This window comes from Martes martes (assembly GCF_963455335.1).
Source record: "Martes martes genome assembly, chromosome: 1".
Classification (NCBI taxonomy): Eukaryota; Metazoa; Chordata; class Mammalia; order Carnivora; family Mustelidae; genus Martes; species Martes martes.
In genome coordinates, this window is record NC_137888.1 from 6,001,505 (window position 1) to 6,023,367 (window position 21,863).

At 38.3% G+C, this 21,863-nt stretch overlaps 1 protein-coding gene across 2 annotated transcripts in view; it reads left to right on the forward strand.

Annotated features, from left to right (window-relative positions):
* The window catches only part of BRWD1 (bromodomain and WD repeat domain containing 1), a 118,342-nt gene that overhangs the window by 52,593 nt on the left and 43,886 nt on the right, over positions 1–21,863 (forward strand). For both annotated transcript variants that reach the window (XM_080804295.1, XM_080804294.1), the window contains exons 18-24: positions 532–717; positions 2,778–2,961; positions 6,639–6,732; positions 10,373–10,504; positions 17,781–17,875; positions 19,585–19,774; positions 21,703–21,828. In XM_080804295.1, the coding sequence (XP_080660421.1) occupies positions 532–717; positions 2,778–2,961; positions 6,639–6,732; positions 10,373–10,504; positions 17,781–17,875; positions 19,585–19,774; positions 21,703–21,828 (1,007 nt within the window). The remainder of the gene's footprint in view (positions 1–531; positions 718–2,777; positions 2,962–6,638; positions 6,733–10,372; positions 10,505–17,780; positions 17,876–19,584; positions 19,775–21,702; positions 21,829–21,863) is intronic.

Consider the following 21,863-nt stretch of genomic DNA (forward strand, 5'->3'; position numbering starts at 1 on the left):
AAAAATAAGAGTTTAATGAAATGCATCTTGGGTGAGGCGAGGGGAGTGTTCGTGTGAAACAGCAAAATAAAGCTTTCACTGAAACTCTGACATGTTCCCATGTGCTCACTTCAGGGGTTTCAGAGGCTCTTGAGGTTTTTGTGGTGGTTGGTATATAGGAAGGGTTTTGTTTGCTTTGAATCTTTCCTCTGATCCAATTATTTATGAATATATAGGATATTTTTTAATGCTTATTCATTATTTCTTTAAAGATTTTCTTTATTTGAGAGCACATGTGCACTCATGAGCTGAGGGGAGAGGGAGATGCAGGCTCTGTGCTGAGCTGGGAGCCTGATGTGGGGCTTGATCCCAGGACCCCGGGATCAGGACCTGAGCTGAAGGCAGCTGCTCAACCAGCTGAGCCACTCAAGCACCCCAGTCATTTATGTTTTTTTAAAGAAATTTGATAATTGCTAATATAATTTTAATATTAGTCTACTGATTTCCTGTTCATGTTTATTATAATTTTGTGTTACGGCTGTGATTGTACAGGTGATGGAGAGGTGATTGAACAGATTATAAGCCTGCAAACCAATGATAATGGTGAACGGAGCCCAGAGTCCAGTGTTCTTGATGGAATGATTAGACAGTTGCAGCAGCAGCAGGATCAGAGAATGGGGGCAGATCAGGACGCTCTTCCAAGTGGTCTTCCAACTGGAGAAGAAACACCCCGAAGAGGTAAGATGTATGAGAAGTGTTTTATCTTAATAAGCTGAAATCAAAGAGTGAATGAAGTCATTTTCAGGTACATGAGGTGTGAAAAATTCTAAGTGTATTTTTCTAACTTTAGTAGCCTTAAGGTAGCTTCATTAGGCGTGAAGTTGATGTACTGGCAAATGGACATTTGATTTTCAAGTACTTTGAAAGGCTATTAAAACTTTTTTGCTCTAAAATAAGAGTATTTACAAAATTGTATTAAATGAGTAAAGAAATTTTTTTTAAGGGTACAGTTCTAGGTTTCCCTTTAAACGTTTTTAATTAAAAAAAAAAAAAAAATTAGTTGCGTAGAGCATGAAATGTTTCTTATGGAACCAGAAGGCTTGAAGTGAGTTTCAGGGTGAGGTTCTTGACCTTAGAATATAGTATTAGTTACTTTCGTAGTGGGAGTAATGGAGGGGTGCTGACCGTGATTACGCAAATGGAAACTCGATGGGGAAGGTAAGTACCTGTGGAAGATGAGGGAAGCCTCAAGTGCCACAGAGGTCATCCCTGCCATGTCATACTGTGCAGGGTACTTGGCCACGAATTTCAGTATCTTTCCTTGACAAGTGTTTCCACGTGTCTACAGAAAAGAAAAAGCAAATTCTCCCAACAGACAGGTTAAGTATTTTGGGCAGGAATACTGCAAGTTGATGCTGTGTTCTTCTCTGCCCTTTTTTTCCCACCTTGACAATATATTCTAGCAATCAGTCCATATTCATTCGCAACACTTCCTCATCCTTTTTTATGGCTTCATAGTACTCTAGTGTGTGAAATAACTGTTCTTTGTAATTAATCTGTTTATGACGATTTGAGTTATTTCTCAGACTTGGTATTTACAAGTGATATAAATAACCTGTGTTTCTTCACATTATTGGAGAATAATACTATAACTTGGGCAGTTAAATTTAGAATTTATTGTTGGTTCTTAATTCAAAACGTGTTTCTTAAATATCAGTGTATTTTAATACAGATATTTGGATTAATAGGGGCCTTTAAGGGATCCTGGGGGTGCTCAGTCGGTTAAGCGTCCCAACTCTTGATATCAGCTCAGGTCTTGATCTCAGGGTTGTGAGTTCAAGCCCCACGTTGGGCTCCACACTGGATATGGAGCCTACTTTAAAAAAAAAAAAAAAAGAGTCATATAACGTTCTCTTCAGTAGATGAAGTGTGGTGCAGTGCAAGTTGGTTCACATTTGATTGGTAAATAGAATGCTGAACCTAGAAGGATGCAGGGGTTGTGTTCAGTCATGTGGGTTTTGCCCTGGCCCAGGAGAGCTGGCAGAGTTGGAGTAGAATTTTATAGCCTCCTGCAGACAAGGATATAGCCCTAGTTTCTCTGTTGCACTAATGGCAGGAGCCCCTTCTTCCGGGATTTTAAGAGAACAGGCACTTAGTCTGTGACACCAGCCACCACGTTGGTCTCCATTCTTCATCCTGCTGACTTCTACTCACGAGGGGTTGCCCTGTCGCCTCTGCCCACCTGTTCAGCTCTGCACAGGCTTGGGGCTCACTGCTGTCTACATTGTCCTGTCCTCCACTCTCTCAGCTCCAGTTCAAGTGCTGCCAGCTTTCCCCACTTTGCATTTTGTGAAGTTTTAATATCCACTCTGGCAGCTTACCTGCCTGAGTGGCTCAGATTATCTCTTAAAGTCACAAGTGACGTTAGTGTTTGAGCTCTTGTTATAAAGCCGCTACAGTTTGAGGAGACTATGCTGCAATGCTAAATTTTCCAAAAAGATGTGCTTTTAGTGTACAGTTTTGAAGAAGGCAGAGCCTTTAGGATGGCAAATATGGCATTATAGTAGAAAATACCATAAAAGATTTCAGGAAGTCTAGTAAAAATGGAAGTTGAAGTTAATGTTTGTTCTGTATTCTGTATTTTGATCTCAGTTACATTGTGATTCTTTTTCCAAAATTTTTGGATTTGTGTTTTTGGTTTGTATGTTACTAGGAGGACTGTGTATATGCCCGTTTTGTGTAAAATACATATTAGATTGAAATTTGTTTTGGAGTCAGTTTTGACAATTTTCTTGCAGGTTTTAGAAGACTGAGCTTAGACATCCAGTCCCCTCCAAATATTGGTCTGCGTCGTAGCGGACAAGTTGAAGGTGTTCGTCAGATGCATCAGAACGCTCCTCGCAGTCAGATTGCTACAGAACGTGACCTGCAGGCTTGGAAGCGAAGAGTGGTTGTACCAGAGGTACCACTAGGCATATTTAGGTTTGTTTTAGGATATCTATTAATATTGTTTCTTTCTACAAAAATATATCTATATGGTTATTTACAGGTTTTTGTACTGCATTAGTGGTATAAATAATCATATAAATATATTTTAGTAATGGATTGGAATCTATTTTAATTGTGGTAGGAAAATGTTGAAATTGTTTTCTAAGTTTTTACTGTGGTAAATTTTTTCTTAACCATTCCTGTTCCATCTTTACAAGTATCTGCTTTTATCCATTCAGTGTTATTTTGAAATAAATACCAGGCGTATATTTTTGTTCATAACTACGTCTCTGTAATTCTAAAAGATAAGGAATTGTCTTCAGCTACCGCAGTGCCATTATCTTACCTTTATAAAATAATACCTCAGTAGAACCAAATGTCCAGTCAGTATTTAAATTTCCAGTTGTTTGATGTCATGTTTTCAGTTTTTTGCTAGACTGTTTCTTCAGTGGCGTAATTTTGTCAAAAGACACATATATGTATACTCTTTCTGTGATGACAGCAGGCATTGGTGCTCACCGGCTAGGTTCATTAACTCACTGGGGCCATAAAACAGTGATGGCTCAACTCTGTTAAGTCTTGTTACAGTGGGTACATCTAAAAAAGAAATTTACCCAAATGTACTGTTTGATTATCTAGTGGGAAAGTTTGTATAAAAAAGACAAGATACATGCTTATTTTGCTTTATTTACCTTCAAACTGAAGATTTACTCCCTTCTACCCCCAGGAACGACCAATTTGTGCTTGTGTTCTTCACTGTATAAATCACACTGCTGTGAGATAGCTCATTTCTGATATCCTTTTATTAAGTTTTTCCATCTCTGGCCAGGAGGAGCCTCTTCAAGGTGCCTCTTGAGTCCTTTTGAATGATGATAGTACCCTTCTGTAGCACCCTTGCTCTCAGGCCTGGCAAGGTGTTATAGGTTCATCATGTGAATTTCTCATCCTGGATGTGGAATCATTCTTGAAGTAGCCTGATTTTTTTATAGTGGGTAATAATTTTATAATTATAGTCTGGGCAGCAGGGTCTTTTTTTGCTACTGAGGTGTGACCTGCTGATTTTTTGAGTTAATGAAACAATGGTAGCAAATGTTGCTTTTCATCGATAATCTGAAATATTCAGTATTCTCTTATGTCTCGTAATAACTAATGCTTAGAAGATAATTTTGTAAAGGTATGTGCTTCATACCTAGGCAGAAGAGTTTCAGTGATTGGTGGAGGAATGTAGTACTTAAATATTGTATGGTGAATTTAAGAATGTTTACAAATATACAGTAAAATAGTGAAAAGCAAAATCTAGAATTGGGATGAGAAATACAGAAAATCACTGTCATGTATGTATTATGCTCTAATTAAGCCTTAAAATTGTGTCTGAGTTGCATAGTCATCAGAACCAAAAGTGTCATTTTGGGATACTTTTTGTTGTCATAAACAAGGGAAGCAGACAGGTATCAGGAGTGAAAGACCTCAAGAATAATTCCTTAAATAGGCATATATTTATTCTCTTAACATTGAAGACTGGAAATAGTTTTGGGATGGAACCGTGGTTCCCTGGTTAATCAGGGACTCAGGCTGTTTCTGATCTCCATCTTATAGTATGGCTTCCAGGCTTAAAGTCACCTCAAAGTCTAAGATAGCTGGACTTTATACAGTAGCCATCACATATCTGCATTTGTGATGGTAGTAAGAGATGTAGGCCAGAATCAAGAAGAAAGACAGAGGCAAAAAGGACTTTCCTTGTTGAGGGACTTCATTTAAGCAGACTTAATGGTTGCACATCTCATTTTTCTGTTCATAACTCATTGACAGGAATGTTGTCATACGGACATACTTAGCTACAGAGGAGGCTGGGTGATAGTTTGTATTTAGAGCAACAAAGAGCTGCGATAGAAACAGATTCTGTTTCGAAGGAGGCAAAGAAGAATGGAGTTTTTGCATCAACTAGCTGTCTGCTATAATGAAATTTTCCCAAGGACGAGTACAGCTTATTGTAGTACTATGTTCTAAAACGCACGTGAGATTTTGTAAAGGAGATGCTGAGTGGTGGAGTAATGGTCAGTGCTTTTCATAACAGTCCTTCTAGTGGGAGCAATGAGAATTTTACATAACTTCACTTAGGGTGGCATTTGATGAGGATCAAAAAAAATTAAAGTTTTGTTTTCCAACTATAAAAGTAGTATGTGTCCATTGTGAAAAATTTAGGTTTTGGTGAAAGCATAAGACAATTAATGGCCCCAGTGTGCAGAACGATAAGCGCATAGTACTGCTTTGCAGTAGACACGGTTCTGCTTGGAGCTGGATCTCAGGCACGTAATTTGTCTTAATTCAGTAATAGTAGAAACTCTTTTCATGCTAATTCTGTCCATCCTGTCATCTTTATCTTTTTTCTTAACGGACCACCTACTTTAGCCATGGAATTGCACAGAGTTGAAGATGATACTCAGGAAGGCCTAGAATGTTCCTTTGCTTTATTATTGATTGAGAATGAAGTGTATGTAGTATTTCATTTTCAAAACAAAGGGAAGCATACAGCTATGGGGTAGAATTCCATTTGGCTGTGAGTGAAAAACCCGTATATAGTTCTTAAATACACATGAAATTGGTGAAACAGACAGCTTGTGAAGGACTGAGTCTGATTTAGAGTTGCCCTATAGATAGTGTTGCTCTGCTGTATACTGAGTGTGGGCTGCAGATGTACCCTGAGGAAAATGCAGTTTCTGTAGAAATCAGTTTTTACCTTTGGGCATTTGTGCATATTCTCTTTCAGAGCATTTGCTTATATCTTGGAGCATGGCCAATATGCCAGTTGTGAAACTGGCCCAAGTGGGGTTTTAAAGTGAACACAAACACAAAGCCATATGTTTTCAACAACGTTCAAGTTAGAGAAAAAGGACTTTTAGTCACTTGATTTTTCACCATAGAAAAGGAAAATGAACTTCGGTACCTTTCTCATGGTGGAAGGTTCCTTGCTTTGAAATCGGTCACAGAATAATCTTCTGTATCATGTGAGTTGAGAGATAGAAGTTGAGAGATTAGAAGTACTAGTAACAGTGCTATTCTGACTTTCTACAAATTACAAAACATGCAGTTTGAATAAATTCGGTGGAGGATTCTGCTTTTATTTCTTTAGAGAAAGGAATTGCAATCTTGGAAAACTCATACGGAGATTTTGAGTAGCTACTAATGAAAGATCCTGTATGAGTTGGCTGTATTGGGTCAGTGAAAATATAAACAATTATTTCTGTCTTAAACATGAAACATAGGTGGTACCTGGGTGGCTCAGTCCCTTAAGCATCTACCTTCTGCTCAGGTCATAATACCAGGGTCCTGGGATCGAGGCCCACATCAGTCTCCCTGCTTCTCGGGGAGCCGCCTTCTCTCTCTCCCTCTCCCTGCCGCATGTTCCCCCTGCTTGTGCTCGCTCGCTCTCTGTCAAATAAATAAATAAAATCTTAAAAAAAAAAAAAAAAAGAACATAGGACCTCCTAACTACCTCTGAGATTATATTTATATTAAATTTCTAACATAAAGTGTAGCTTGATTTATTTTCTGTATTAATTTCAAGAGTATATAACCTTATGATGACCAAAATCATAATGATTATTTTTTCCTCTTTATATCGTTTACTTTATCAGTTCACTAACCAATATACTGGATACTTGTATTTGTAGGAAATTGGAAGATTTCAGAATAGAGAAAGGTGAAGAGGAAAGAAATCTTTATATAATAGGAAGAAAAAGGAAGACTCTCCAGCTCACACAAAAGGTAACTTACATTCTGTTTTCTTACGAATAACTAGAAATAAAACTGAATTTTTACTTTTTTGGGGGCGATCAGTGAGAATATTAGTAACTTTTGCCTGAGGTAGAATATTTCTTGCTCAAGGTCTTCTGTTTGGGATTTTAAAATAGTAGACATGAGACTGTACAGCTGTTAGGAATGAGTACAGCTGTTAGGAACGATTTAAAAATAGTAGACATAAGGTCGTACAGCTGTTAGGAAAGGAAAAATGAGGGAAGGAAGTTGTCTAACATTCCTGAAGGATTCTTTGATAATCACTCTGGTTGTGAACTCGAATGTTATAGGCTCCTTGCAAGCATTTCAAGTCCATTCCCACTCACTGACTTCTACAGCTACCTAGCTATTTGACTTCTAAAACTGCTGGTTAGCTTTATCTCTTTCTGAAGTTTATCCAGATGATAAACTAGAAAAAAATCTTAGATGTTAACAATGGTTTGTGATCCTTCAAAGCGCTCATCCTGCTGGAGAAAATCTCATTCTTTAATATTTAGTTTCTCTTTTGATTTTCATGAACATCACATGAGCAGCATTAACATTGATTCATGGTAGATGCAGTGTTTGCAAGATTAGTGCTACAGAACTTTGCTGGAAAGTGGTTGTGTTTTCGGGGCTTGCTCTCAGTTCACCGCTCAGTCTTGAGAGTATGTCATGACAGACGACCTGTGCAGGCCTGGCTGCCATGACCTGCCTTCTTGTTTCAGCTTGATCCTTGATAATTCTGTATGACTTGGGTTTTGAGAGTGAAGTAAAAATAGTTTTTGTCTTTAACTTAAAAGTGATTTAACTGTGTCGAGTATTGAAAAAGTGTTGACTGAATGAGTATCTTTGGCCTGAGTTAGGATGTTTTCTCATGAAAAAAATTTGAAAGTTAAATTCACTAAAGAAAACTAATAAATTTAAAGAAACTAATAAATTTTTTCAGTTCTACTTTGGCTGGAAGAATAAGTTTTGGGAGATTTTTAAAAATTTGATTACATTGCTGTTCCTTATGTATTTATAATTTTCTAATTTGGTTATATTGGTATATTATAGTCTATGCAATTAAATTATATTAAAATTTAAGAAATAGTTATGTTAAATGTGAAGTGCGTTAAAATTTTCAATTTAATCTCTAATTCAAAAATTATGATTCTTAATCCTGTATTGAGTAAAAAGTCTAAGCTTTATACTTAACCATCTTATGTACTAAGCCTGCTTAGATACAGCGTGTAAACACTGACCGTACAGATCTGTGACATTACATTTTGTGGGGGAGCAAATTAGGAAAAAGTTCAGAGTTTCCTGTAGGGGGTACAATGTTGCAAAAATGTCAAGAAACACTAAGGGGAATCCTACAGTATGCAGTCTTTTTTATCTGGGTTAGTCATTTGGCTCGATGAGATTTACCTGTATAGTGGTGAGTAGGTGAAGTCCATCTGTTTTCATGGCTGTATAGTATTCCTTTGATGACTATGCTGGTATTATTTAGTCTGTTCTTGAAGGATATTTGGGTTGTTTTCATGTTTGACTATCAGTCAGAATTCTTCTTTCAACATTTTGTGTATATCTCTTGGTATCTGTGTATTTCTTTTAAGTATATGCCTTGGAGTGAAATTTTTGGATTATAGGATATGTGTATCTTCCATCTGGTAGTTTATGCCTTGTGCCATTTCAGAGTAATTGCGCTTCTACCTGTAGTGAGGTATGTGTGAAAATTTCATTATGTTTGTACATTTCTCTCTTTCTACTTGTTTTTCTTTATGTGGTTTGCCGCTCTATTATTTGGTACATACACATTTAGAATTTCCTTTTTCCCTACTGAATTGAACCTTTTCTCATTGTGAATTTTCACCCCTTATTTCTAGTAATGCTTCATTCTCCAGATTCTTCATCCAGCTCTGCTAGCTTTCCTTTGGCTAGTGCTTGCATAGCATATGTTTCCCTCCTCGTGACATTGAGTTACATGTGTATTAAACTTTTACTGCTTGAGTCTCTTCCGTTAGGCTGCTGCTTTTCTGAACTTTTTTTCTGACCTCTGTTTCACTTTTGTTAGTTCTGTTTAGCTGTGTAATCTGGTGTTAAACCCATTGTGTTCTTAGTTTTAGTTATTGTTTTTCTCAGTTCAGAATTTTTATACAGTCCCTTTTTAGAGCTTCCAGTTTTCTGCTAAAGTTCTCATTATTTTAATTTCTTAAAAATTAGTCATACTTACTTTAAAAATCCATGTCTGGTAATTTCATTATTTTAATATCTTGTTCCCCTGTTTCCATTGCTTGTTGATTTTTTTTTTCTCATTTTTCACCATCACATTTTCTTTGTTATCTGTGGTTTGACTGAATGTTAAATGTTAGAGATTATTTGAAGTCTAGGATATTTCTTCCCCTAGAGAAGATTTACATTTGCTTTTGGTAAACTGCTAGGGCCACTTTCAAGCCTGTATTGCCTTAATCCAAGCAAGGATGGGGCTGTAGTTCCTTTGGATTACTGTTCTAATGTGGTTTACTGATAGGGCTAGGCAGTATCCTTTGATCAAATAGCCAAAGCTGGAGTGTTCTCCCACACATAGAAGGCTCTGAATTGTAATTTTTTGTGAGCCTAATTTAATTAGTTTAGTCTGTCAGTATTTTGCCTACCTTTTGACCTTTCAGCTCTCTCTTGCCAGAGTGAAATTCTAGGGTTTTCTTTTGTTGCTTGCACTCTCTTTTCTATCTTGGGCCTACAGTTCTTTGTAGGGTTATTAGGTAGAGTCCCTCAAACTTCTTATTAAGGAAATATATTTTGGGGGTGCCTAGATGGCTCAGTCATTAAGCGTCTGCTTTCAGGTCAGGTCATGATCCCAGGGTGCTGGGATCAGGCCCTGCATTGGGTTCCTTGCTCAGTGGGAAGCCTGCTTCTCCCTCTCCTGCTCCCCTTGCTTGTGTTCCCTCTCTCGCTGTTTCTCTCTCTATCAGATAAATAAAATCTTAAAAAAAAAAAAAAATCAGCCAGTGATGTATTGAAATGATAAAACACCAGTCATTATGACACAGAAGGCACTAATGTAAAAACTAATTTATCAGTCGAGGAAAATGTGTTTTGAGTGATTTCTCATACAACTTGGGTGTTTGAGGAATGGCAGGCTCCCTCCACCCTTTAAAAAAATGCAGTCTATTTTATTTGGATGATTTTTAAAGATTATTTAATTATTTTGTTTTGACAAAATATGACATTTCAAAAATTCAAGCAGAGCTGAAAAGTACTGAAAACAAATCCTCTAAAAATTTAAAATCTGGAAATAAGCAGAGTTAATATTTGAGGATTATTTCAGATATTTCTCTATACTTGTGTTCCTTAATGTTGGTGACAGCATGATAATATACGAATATATATTTTCACTTCTAAGATATGTATTTTAAGAGGTATCCGTTTTGGGTTATTGTTGTTGTTATATTCTTAATGGCAAACCATGTCTTCTAAGTAAAAATGCCAAGTTTAATTTAACTGTATATGTGTGTGTGTGTGTATTTGAAGTGTTATTATTTTTTATTTTTGCCTTAAATTCCTTTTGGAATTTCAAAGAATGCCCATCTTACTGATGCTTGTACTCATTTGGGTGTTGATTTCCATCTGCATGTTTATGTTTCAGTCTGACTCGGTGGTTTTGCTGTCACAGTCTAGGCAGAGGACGTGCAGGCGCAAATACCCAAATTATGGTAGAAGAAATCTTGGCCAGCTTGACTTATCTTCTGGAAATGAATCTTCAAGCTCTATGAGACATGTGAGTTTTGTAACTTTAAATTATATAAAATAACGTGCAGTAATTTGTCTTAATTCTTTCCTTTGTATCTGCCAAGAGTCTGAGATGAATTTTTAGCAGTTTTGTTGAGATACTTACCATACCAGTGTTGTATAATCCAGTATCTCTAGTATATTAACGGAATTGTGCTATCATCACTACTATTTAACTTCAAAATATTTTCATTGCCTCTAAAATGAAATCTTTTTTTTTTTTCCCCAAAGATTTTATTTATGTACTTGACAGATAGAGATCACAAGTAGGCAGAGAGGCAGGCAGAGAGAGAGAGGAGGAAGCAGGCTCCCCGCTGAGCAGAGAGCCCGATGCGGGGCTCGATCCCAGGACCCTGGGATCATGACCTGAGCCGAAGGCAGAGGCTTTAACTCACTGAGCCACCCAGGCGCCCCCTCTAAAATGAATTCTTACACTCATTTGCAGTTACTTCCCAGCCCACCTCACTCAGCTCCTGGCAACCACTTTCTGTCTATATAGATTGGCCTATTCTGGGCATTTTATATGAATGGAATCAGACAGTATGATCTTGTGACTGACTTTTTTCGCTTAGCATAATGTTTCCAAGGTTGATCCCTGTGTAGCATGTATCCATACTTGTTTTTGGCTGTTATGAATAATGCAGCTTACTAACAGGTTTTTGATTGAATATAGACTTTCATTTCATTTGGTATCTAGGAGTCAGTTTGCTGGGTCATGTGGTAGCTCTATGTTTTCATCTTTTGAGGAATTGCTAAAATGTTTTCCAAAGCAGCTGCTCTGTTTTATATTTCCATCGGTAATGTGTGAGGATTCCAGTCTCACCACATCCTTATCAGCACTTGGCATTGTCTGTACTGTTAGTTTTAGCCATCCTAGCGGAAGTGAAGGGCTAGCTCACTGGTTTTGATTTGCATTTCCCTAATGATTAGTGATGTGGAACATGTGCTTATTTCTTGTCTGTGCAAATCTGTTGCCTGTTTTTCAATTTGGTTGTCTTTTTTTGTTATTGCCGTGAAAGATTTTTATTCTGGATGTGAGTCCTTGCAGATACAAGGTGTGTACATATTCCATTCAGAGTGCTGGCGTCTCACTTATTGGATGGATGGTTTCCTTTGAAGCACAAAAGTTTTATGAAGTTTGAGGAAATCCAGTTGATTTTTTTTTTAACTTAGTTGCTGGTGCTTTTGCTGTCATATCTCAGCCTTTCTTTAACCCTTTTGCTTTACTTTGAGGAATCCCATAGAATTAGTGGTTTTCATTTTGATTTTTTTGGGGGAAGCCAATATTTTTGTAGAGTCTTTAAAATTTAATAACAGGGTGTTAATATTTTCTAATCAGTAATGTTTTGAGGTTTGAAGTGTTCCATATGGATGGACAGACAGTTCATTTAATTCTGTTACAAAGCATTACAGTAGTAGTTCAGTTAGTGTTTGAGATTAAATCCAAATTCTTCCACTCAGACAAGATGTTTAACCTTTTTGTGCTCTGGCCAGATCTGTAAAAGCAGTCAGTGTTAACATGTATTCCTCAAAGATGTGAGAACTTACTTGATTGTGAAGTGTTTAAAATAGTGCCTAATATCCAATCATGCTAGCTGCTGTTATCACCAGCCTTTTAATTTATCTGACTTTGTTTTATGTGATGAGACTGTTTTTACATTAGTTTCTTCTTATTTATAGTGAATTGAGCATGTTTTAACCTTTTCTTAATAGTTTTGGGCAGTTACAATAAACATTTCCGCCTACCCTTACTAGTTTCTGATTTATGCTTACTGTGTTTTTCATACCTGTAGATTTTATTGTTTCTCCTTTTGTACACAAGATAGAGCATACTATAGATGCCCTTTTGCCTTTGACTTTTTTCACTTAAAATATTCTTGAACCCATTCCATACCAGTTCTTAAGTATCTTTTTCGTGTTTTTTAAGAGTTGCATCACACGTGATTGTGGGCTTGTAACAGTTTATTTAACCACTTTCTCACGTATGGGCATTTAGGACATTTCTGGTGTTTTTGTCATAAATAGTGTCACAGTGAATAATCGTTTTGTCTTTGTATGTAGATTTGTCCTGTTGGAGATGCAATTTGGGAGTACATTTCTGGGAATGGGATTGCTAGGTCCAAAGATAGATGCCTATGAGTTGTATGAGAGAGTGATAAAAAAAATTCCTGCTGAAGGAGGGTTCCAACTTGGCATTCCTACCAGTGGCACTTAGGAGTGTCTGTTTCCCTATCCATAGCCTACAGAGTATGTTATACTTGATAATTTTTACCAATTTAGTGGGTGAGAGATGGTGTCCTCGTATAGTTTTATTTTTACATTTTGGCTGTTCTTTTAGTGTGGTAAAATATAAGATAAAATTTATCATTTTAACTATTTTTCTGCATACAGTTCATTGGCATTAACTACACTTATGATGTGTGCGGCCATTACCACTGTATGTTTCTAGCACTCTCTCATCATCCCAGACGTTCTATATTCATTAAACACTGACTCTAATTTCCCTTCTCCATCCCTGGTAGCCTGCCTTCTACTTTCTGTCTCTCTATAAATTTGCCTATTCTAGGGACTTCTGTAAGTGGAATTGTGCAATATTTGTTCTTTTGTCTTTGGTTTATTTCACAGAAAGTTTTATTTTGACTTTCTCATATTATGTGTGAAGTTGTTGAACATTTCTGCATATATTTAGCATGGTTTTTTTTTTTTTTTAATCTTTATGCTCTGTGTATTTATGTCTTTTGATCATTTCTCTGTCATGTTTTTGGCCTCTCCCCACCCTGCCCTGCACTTTAATTTTTATCTTTTTGGGGGGGGGGGCGGGACAGAGGGAGATAGCGAATCTTAAGCAGGCTCCTTGCCCAGTGTGGAGCCTGATGCAGGGCTTGATCTCAAAACCCTGAGACCATGACCTGAGCCGAAATCAAGAGTCAAGAGTTGGACAGTTAACCAACTGAGCCACCCAAGCACATCCCCCTGCCCTAATTTTTGAAAGTTCTTTATAACTGGGGCACCTAGGTGGCTCAGTCGTTAGGCGCCTGCCTTTCACTCAGGTCATGATCCCGGGGTCCTGGGATAGAGCCCTGCCTCAGGTTGCCTGCTCCGTGGAGAATCTGCTTCTCCCTCTCCCTCTGCTGTTCCCCCTGCTTATGCTCGCTCTCTTGGCTGTCCCTCTGTCTGTCAGATAAATAGATAAAAATAAGATCTTAAAAAAAAATTCTTTATAACTAGGGATATATAGTTCTTTATCTGTAGTTTGTAAGGTGCTGGGTATTTTCTGCCATTATGGCCTCTAAGTAGTTATTCTTTGGCGTAGATGAAGGTTTCTGATTTCAGCAGATTTAATTTTTTTACACATTCTGCTGTGTTCCTGAATTTTGGGGTTAATTTTATCATTGAATTTTCTGAGGTTTTCAGATACCTAGTTTCACTCCTAAGTTTTGTGCCTCTCATGGATTTCTGTGGTCTAATGGCATTCCTCAGTTCTTCCAGTGCAGTGTGGAGTGGTTGTAGAGACATGGGTCCACATTCCTTTTGGTGGACACAAGTCTACCATTGTCACGTTAAGAAAGATGCTTTTATTTTAGGTGTCTGCAGTATACATATATACCGTATTTTGCTAAGGGGATATCAATTAATGCTTATTTTCTTACATTCTTTTTGAAATACCAGGATTGATTATAGATTTTTTTTTTTTTTTTTTTTTTTTTGCTTTTTAAATCATCACTGGTATCAATCTTAGAATTTTTGTCTTTATTAATTTGGTGTGTTTTTAAGTAATGAGGAACTTTTTAAACTAATGCAAACATAGATAATGTGGAATGTTAAAACTACTTGACCTTTTAAAATCATGATTTTGTGGTTTGGTGTCCTTGGTTTTACTTGCATCGATATGAATTCATTCACCTATGTTGTTGCAGGGGGGTGGGGGGTGGGGCTCTTGTGGTTGGGCGGAGATTGGGGGGGCTGTGTAATGTGTATGGCAGCAGAGTAGAGATTGTGGCATTGTGTATATGCATGTTGGTCCATTCCATTTTGGTTTGGAAAGCACTGATGGTAGGAAGGTTAGCCAGATTTTTAATTCCAGTTCCTGTACTTATCCTCCTGTGACCCCAGGCTTGTTATTTACTTTTACTTTTCTTACCCCTGGGTGTTCCTATAGATGAAGAGCTAGTAATGTATAGGGCCTGGGAGACAGCAAAAAACTCAGAGGCTGGATGGATCCAAGTTTTGTGGGGTTGAAGCTTGTGTAATCTTAGGACTTTTTTTTTTTTTGAAGAAAAGTAACTCAAAGTTTCAAGTAGATTATGCCACCTTGATAGGGAAGTTAAATCAGAATCTCTGAAACTTAGTGTTGTTAGTTTTCTTAATTCTAATTTTCTTCTTAATTTCTTAATTTTCTTTGTTCTTAATTCTGCCTATGTTAACAGGTGTTTGGAGAGTTGGGATAACACATATAAGACATTTCATAGGATGTATGGTTTCTAGGTAGTAGCTTTCAAGAGTTTTTATTACTGTGATTTTAAAAAAAAGTAGATTTGAGCATGTGAAGCACATTCCATTTAGTAGTTCTGTTGTGCTAGGCCTAGAATCTATTCCTGGAATAGTGTTGGGCTCACATTTTGAGAAACAGTTTGTAGAATATTTTGACTTTACATTTTGCCTGTTCAAATGAAGTAAACAAAAGTAGGGTGGTTTTTTTTTTTTTTTTTTTTAAGATTTTATTTATTTGAGAAAGAGGGAGAGAGCACAGAGGGAGAAGCAGACTCCTACTGAGCAAAGAGTCCATTGTGGGACTTGATCCCAGGACCCTGAGATCATGACCTGAGCCAAAGGCAGAGGCTTAACCAACTGAGCCACCTGGACGCCCCCAAAAGTAGATATTAACTTGATTTTTGCCTTTTGAGTTTTGGATCTTACTGATGTTTTCATTGTCTATTATCAAAGCTCCTAAAGTAAATGCTGTTATAGGAAAAGGTCCTGTCTCAGTTTAAAAGTACCTGCCTGGGACTCATGGCCAGAACTTAAAGTGGGTTGCAACCATTGGTGCTGTGACTATCAAAAAGTTGTTTGTTCCCCTCTCTTCCCTTTAAAAAAAAAAGGTGGGGACACCTGGGTGGCTCAGTGGGTTAAAGCCTCTGCCTTTGGCTCAGGTCATGGGATTGAGCCCTGCATCGGGTTCTCTGCTCAACAGGGAGCCTGCTTCTGTCTCTCGGCCTCTGTCTCTCTGCCTGCCTCTCTGCCTACTTGTGATTGCTGTCAAATAAATAAATAAAATTAAAAAAAAAAGGACTATTTTGGAGCAGTTTTAGGTTTACAGAAAAATTACACAATGAGTACAGTGAATTCCCATATACTCTCTTCCCTTCACACAGTCTTTTCTATTAGTAACGTCTTGAATTAGTGTGGTGCATTTGCTGTAACTGGTGAGGTGAATTCCCTGGTTTACATTAGGGATCACTGTGTGTTGTATAGTTCTGTGGGTTTTGACAAATGCATTGTTTGCCATATCAGTATCTACCATAACAGCATCAGACAGAACAGTTTCACTGCCCTAAAACCCCACTGGGCTATACTTACTCTTCTCTCCCTCCTCCTGAGCCACTGGCAACCACTGATCTCTTTACTGTTTCCATAGACTTTTCCAGAATGCTGTATAGTTGGGTTATACAGTATGGAGCCTTTTCAGATTGGCTACTTTCTAGTAATAGGAGTTTTAAGTTTCCTCTACAACTTTTTGTGGCTTGATGTTTCATTTCTTTTTAGAACTGAGTAATACTTGGTTGTCTGAATTTACCACAGTTTATATATTCACCTACTGAAGGACATGCTGGCTGCTTCTAAGTTTTGGCAGTTATGAATAAAGCTGTTATAAACTTCACATACAGGTTTTGTATGGACAGTATTTTTAATGCATTTGGGTAAATACCAAGGAGCATGTTTATTGCATCATATGATAAGGCCCTGTTGGACAGCTTTGTAAGAAACTTCCAGACTCTCCTGAGTGGCCATGTTGTATTTTGTATTTCCATAGTCAGTGAGGGAGAGACCCTGTTGCTGTTTGTTGTTGTTAGATGTCTGTTCTTCACAGCTTCATCTGTGGATTCAACACAATCCCAATTAAAATCCCAAGTTAATTTTGTGGGTGTTGGCAGAGTGATTCTAAAGTTTACTTCGTAACTAGTTAGTTGGTAACTAAAGTTTTGCTAGGTAAAAGACCTAGGATACTGAAGAAAGTAGTTGGAGGACTGACACTACCTGACATTAAGAGTTAGTATAAATCTGTAGTTTTTAAAACAATATGAGATTGGTGAAAGCATAGACAATAGTTGAGTGGAACAGAATAGGGAAACTGAGAAATAGACTAATACACAGATGATCATATAGCGTTTGACAAAGGAGCAAATACCACTCAGTGGATAAAACATAGTTTTTCAACAAATGGTGTTGGAATGACTGGATATCCACATGTTAAAAAAAAAAATCTAGACAGAGACTTCTCACAAAAAATACCTCCAAATGGATCATAAACTTAATATAAAATGCAAAACGGGAATTTCTAGAAGGTAACATACAATAAAATATAGGGGATGTTGGCTATGGCAGTGACTTTTTAGATAGAATACCAGAAGCACAATCCGATAGAGAAAAATGTGACAAGCTAGAGTTCATTGAAATTAAAATCTGCTCTGGGAAAGATACCATTAAGAGAATGAAAACGTAAGCCTGTTGACTGGGAGAAGATATTTGTAGAACTGCTATCTGATAAAGGACTTGTATTTAAAACATACCATGAATTCTTAAAACACATTCATAAGAAAGAATCCAGTTTAAGAATTAGCAAAATTTGCCTGACACCTCATCAAAGAATATCTATAGGTCATACAGAAAGATGCACAACGTCCGTCATGGGGTTGAGAGTAGAATGACGAGAGCCCATTGCATACCTGTCACTGTGGCCTAAGTCCAACAAAATGCTGAGAACATCTACATTGACTTTTTATGAGCTTCACTCAGAAGGGCGGGCTGTATCAACAGTAGTAGTGTTAGGTCTTAGACTCTAATGCCTTATGCTTGATAAGAAAAAGAATATAGTAAAGACATTTACTTCTTGTTTTTTTTTTTAAGTCCATCTAACTCTTTTCTTGCCCAATGGCCTAAGATGATCAGGACGAAGTGCAGTTTTTCTTGACTTGTATTGTTTAATCTCCAAGATCAGGATTTTTATTATATCTACATCTCTCCCCCCCCCCCCCCCCGGCCAATAGGAGACTTCCTGTGATCAGAGTGAAGGCTCTTGTTCTTCTGAAGAGGAAGAATGGAGGAGTGATCGAAGAAGTGAGAGTGACAGCGAGAGTTCAAGGTATCTGCCTTTCCTTGTTCCCATCTTTTCCGCAGTTCAGTTGTAGGTGTGGATGCAGTGGGGCACGGATGGCATTCAAGATGTAAGAGCTCACATCTGTGGGACAACTGACTTTTTAGTACATTTAAAAGGAGAAGAAAACCGGATTAACAACTTTATCTATAGAAAATATTTTAGGTATTTTTGACTGTAAACATTTGAGCTGGCAGGACATCGGGTGTGTGTACTCAAAATCAGTCCAGTCTTGAGCTGCACTTAGAATGAGTAGTATCCAAAGTGTATGTGGTAACACCATCATTCTGTTTATTATTAGTTATGCATGTGTTGACCTTGTGTTTAGTTTTGGTATCGAAATTTCATTGGATCGAGATGTTAACATCTATTCCTTCTCTTGGTAAATAAATGTCAACTTCACCTTTGACAGATGCTCAAGCCAGAAACCTGGACCTCTTTCTCTTTTCATGAACATATCCATCACCACATGTAGGAAGGTGCCTCTGCCAAATAGGACTGAAAGTATCTTCTTTCTGTTTCCATTGGTCCTGTTCTTGTCTAGACCACCTTACTGTACTCTGTTTCCTTTCTTGACTTCTCTTATTCCATTATGATTAGGAGCTGGAGTAATTTTTAGAACACTTGTCTTTTTTATTTTTTTAAATTCATTTTTAATTATGAAATAGACATAATAAAATTTACTGTCTTAACTGTTGTTAAGTGTATGTTTCAGTAGTGTTAAGTACATTCATACTGTCTTGCACACACACTCTGAGGCCCAATGCAAAACTGAAACTGTATACCTGTTAAACGGTGATTCTCCACTTCCCATCCCCGTCCTCTGGCAACCACTGTTATGCTTTCTATCTCTGTAATTATTATCTTTTAATTCAGCTTTTCTTGAATTTTATTATACAAAGCAGGTGCTCTTGAATTTTTTCTAAATAGCTCTTTTTATAATAAACAGCTCTTAGAAATGTGTGTGTTAGTGTGAGTATGTTTTATTGAGCCTGAGAGGTATGTGGTTGGCCAGTGATGGCCCAATAGAGTCCTTTGTCGTCCTTTTCTGTATTTTCTAAAGCTAGCAGTGGGCAGGGGCTCGTTTTCCGGCTCTGGTTTCCTGTCTGACTCTGCTTCTGCTCCGGGGTGGGCTACGAGTTCCTCTCACGAATCTTCTGTCATATCAAGGAAAGGTCCCCCTCTTGGCAAGAAGCTCTGACCACTTACAGCTTTCTATTTGTTGTGGTTATGTTTCCTTTGGGCTTCTCGGTCTGTTCACAGATGGTTTTTTCATTCCAGTTAAAATTTCTAGTCTGTTCCTGAGCCCCCTCTCACTTGGGGTGGGGAGGAGGGCCTACTCTTACGGTTCTGTGTGATCTCTCCTGTTTTCATAACTACACTGCATCTTCTGAAAGGGGATCGTTGGTTGGCTCTAAATGTTGTGTTCCACAGTGTCTCCTCTATATTATACTTTAAGATAATTCCTCAGGCTTACGTCTTTTCCTGATTTCCAGTGTCAGTACAGGTTTCTCTCTTTCTCATGATCTCTGGTTATTTCAGTATTCGCTGATGGTGAAGGCAGAGTGTTCAAGGTAAATTTTCCCACGATCCTTCTTTCCTTCCCTCTTCATCTCTTCTCTTAATGTTGTGTGACTGGTTTGCTGTCAGGGCTTAGATTCTGGTTCCCTGCAACTTACATTTTTTTCCTTTGCCAGTGATTCGTCATCTCGATATTCTGATTGGACCGCTGATGCAGGCATCCATCTGCAGCCACCTCTACGGACATCATCACGTCGGCGAGTTACCCGTTTTTGCAGTAGTTCAGAGGATGAAATGTCGACTGAAAATTTATCTCCTCCAAAGCGGAGACGAAAGAGAAAGAAAGAAAATAAGCCTAAAAAAGAGGTAAGAGAAGTATATCTTTAAAAACGTCTTTTTATGCTTTTTATAGAGGTGTTTCCGTCCATATTTAGAAATTAAGGGACACCTGCGTGGCTCAGTGGGTTAAGCCTCTGCCTTCGGCTCAAGTCATGATCTCAGGGTCCTGGGATCAAGCCCCGCATTGGGCTCTCTGCTCAGCGGGGACCCTGCTTCCCCCTCTCTCTCTGCCTGCCTCTCTGTCTACTTGTGATCTCTCTGTCAAATAAATAAAATCTTAAAAAAAAAAATTAAAAGTCTTGGGGCACCTGGCGGGCTCACTTGGTTGAGCATATGCCTTCAGCTCAGGTCATGATTCCAGGGTCCTGGGATTGAGCCCCACATCAGGCTCCCTGCTTTGCGGGGAGCTTGCTTCTCCCTCTCCCTCTGCCTGCAGCTCCTCCCTCTTGTGCCCTCTCTTCCTCTGTCAAATAAATAAAATTTAAAAAAAAATTAAAAATCTTTAGGAAATTGGAACTTTTATATTCTTTTGACACTGTTAGCACAACTCAAATGTAAAATGGAATTTATATTTGGAAAAGCTACTCTGTTGTGAAGGCTTCTCTGTTGAATCTGCCCCAGATTGGCCTTGCATGGACTCCTTCCCCCGTTTGACACCTAAAGGAGGAGCTCTGTTTTGCTCAGAATCCCACTATAACTCTTTATTTTCTCCTGTTAATCAACACCAGAAATATGCTTCAGGGCATTTTGGGGCACTTTCTTCTTGTTTCATCTGTTACTGCCATGTGTCCCAGATGCATCTGGCATGTTCTCCTTCATTTGGCATGTTCACACTCTTAACTGCGCTGTTCCTGTTCCTTACCATACGCACAGTGTTCGTGTAGTGCCGGTGGTGGCCATTATTTAAAGATGCCCCATCTTTGTACTCGTTCTCTGTTGCTGTGTAACAGATCACCCTGAAACTTAGCTCCTTAAAACAGCAAACCTGTATTCATGTTTTGATGGATTGGGAATTGTAGGGCTGATTAGCTAGATGATTTTTGGCTCACAAGGTTGCACACAGTGGCTGGAGTTGGCAGCTGGCTAAAGGTTTGATCTTCTCTGAAGCTTACTCATTGGACTCAGTTCCTCACCACAGGGCTCCTCTGCAGTGCTCCGTGGGCATCTGCAGGACATGGTGGCTGGTTTTCCCCAAGCAGGTGATCCTGAAGTGTAAGCAAGAGGTGAACCTGAATTCCTGTGACAGCCTAGTCTTCAAAGCCTCTTGTCACTTCTGTTTCATTCTGTTTGTTAGAAGCAGTTCCAGCCCAGTCTCAAGTGGAGATGTGGCTGCACCTCTCGAAGAGGAGAGGAGGAGGATCAGAGAGTTTGTGGCCATGTTTTAAAATCACCAGTTTTAAAACCTCAGTCAGGAGGAGACTCTGTGATGATTAGTCCCTGGTGGAATTCAGAATGGTGTGTTGGTAGAGCAGACTGTGTTGAAGAGAATTTAGGTTGGAAATTAGGTCTCTTCTGTAGGATATAAAATGTTACAAAGAACCTTAGAAATTCTGGAGATGCTAGAAAAGTGCTAGGTAAATCTGCAATGCTTTCACAAGTGATACGTTCCTGTGTATGTTAAGGAACCAAATATGTATGCTATTTAAAAACTAATCATTAGATGACGTGTCCATAAATAGGCATTCACAGTGGTGAAGTTTCTTTTGTTGTTTGTTTGTTTGTTTGTTTTTGAAGATTGTATTTATTTATCACAGAGAAAGAGTGATGGAGCACAGGCCTGGGGAGCAGCTCACCAGTGAGCAGGGAGCCCGATGCAAGACTCGATTCCAGGAATCATGACCTGAGCCGAAGGCAACTGCTTAACTGACAGCCCCCCAGGCACCCCATGTTTTCAGTTAAACAGTGTATGCGTGCCCTTTCTGTTCTACTAAACTTTGTTCTGTTCCCCTTGGCAGAGCTTGCGGAGGATGACTCCAGTGGAGCTTGCAAATATGGAACATTTATATGAATTTCATCCTCCAGTTTGGATAACTGACACCACACTTCGAAAGTCGCCTTTTGTTCCTCAAATGGGTGACGAGGTGAGAGTAATAAATTTTAAAAAATGTGAATATGG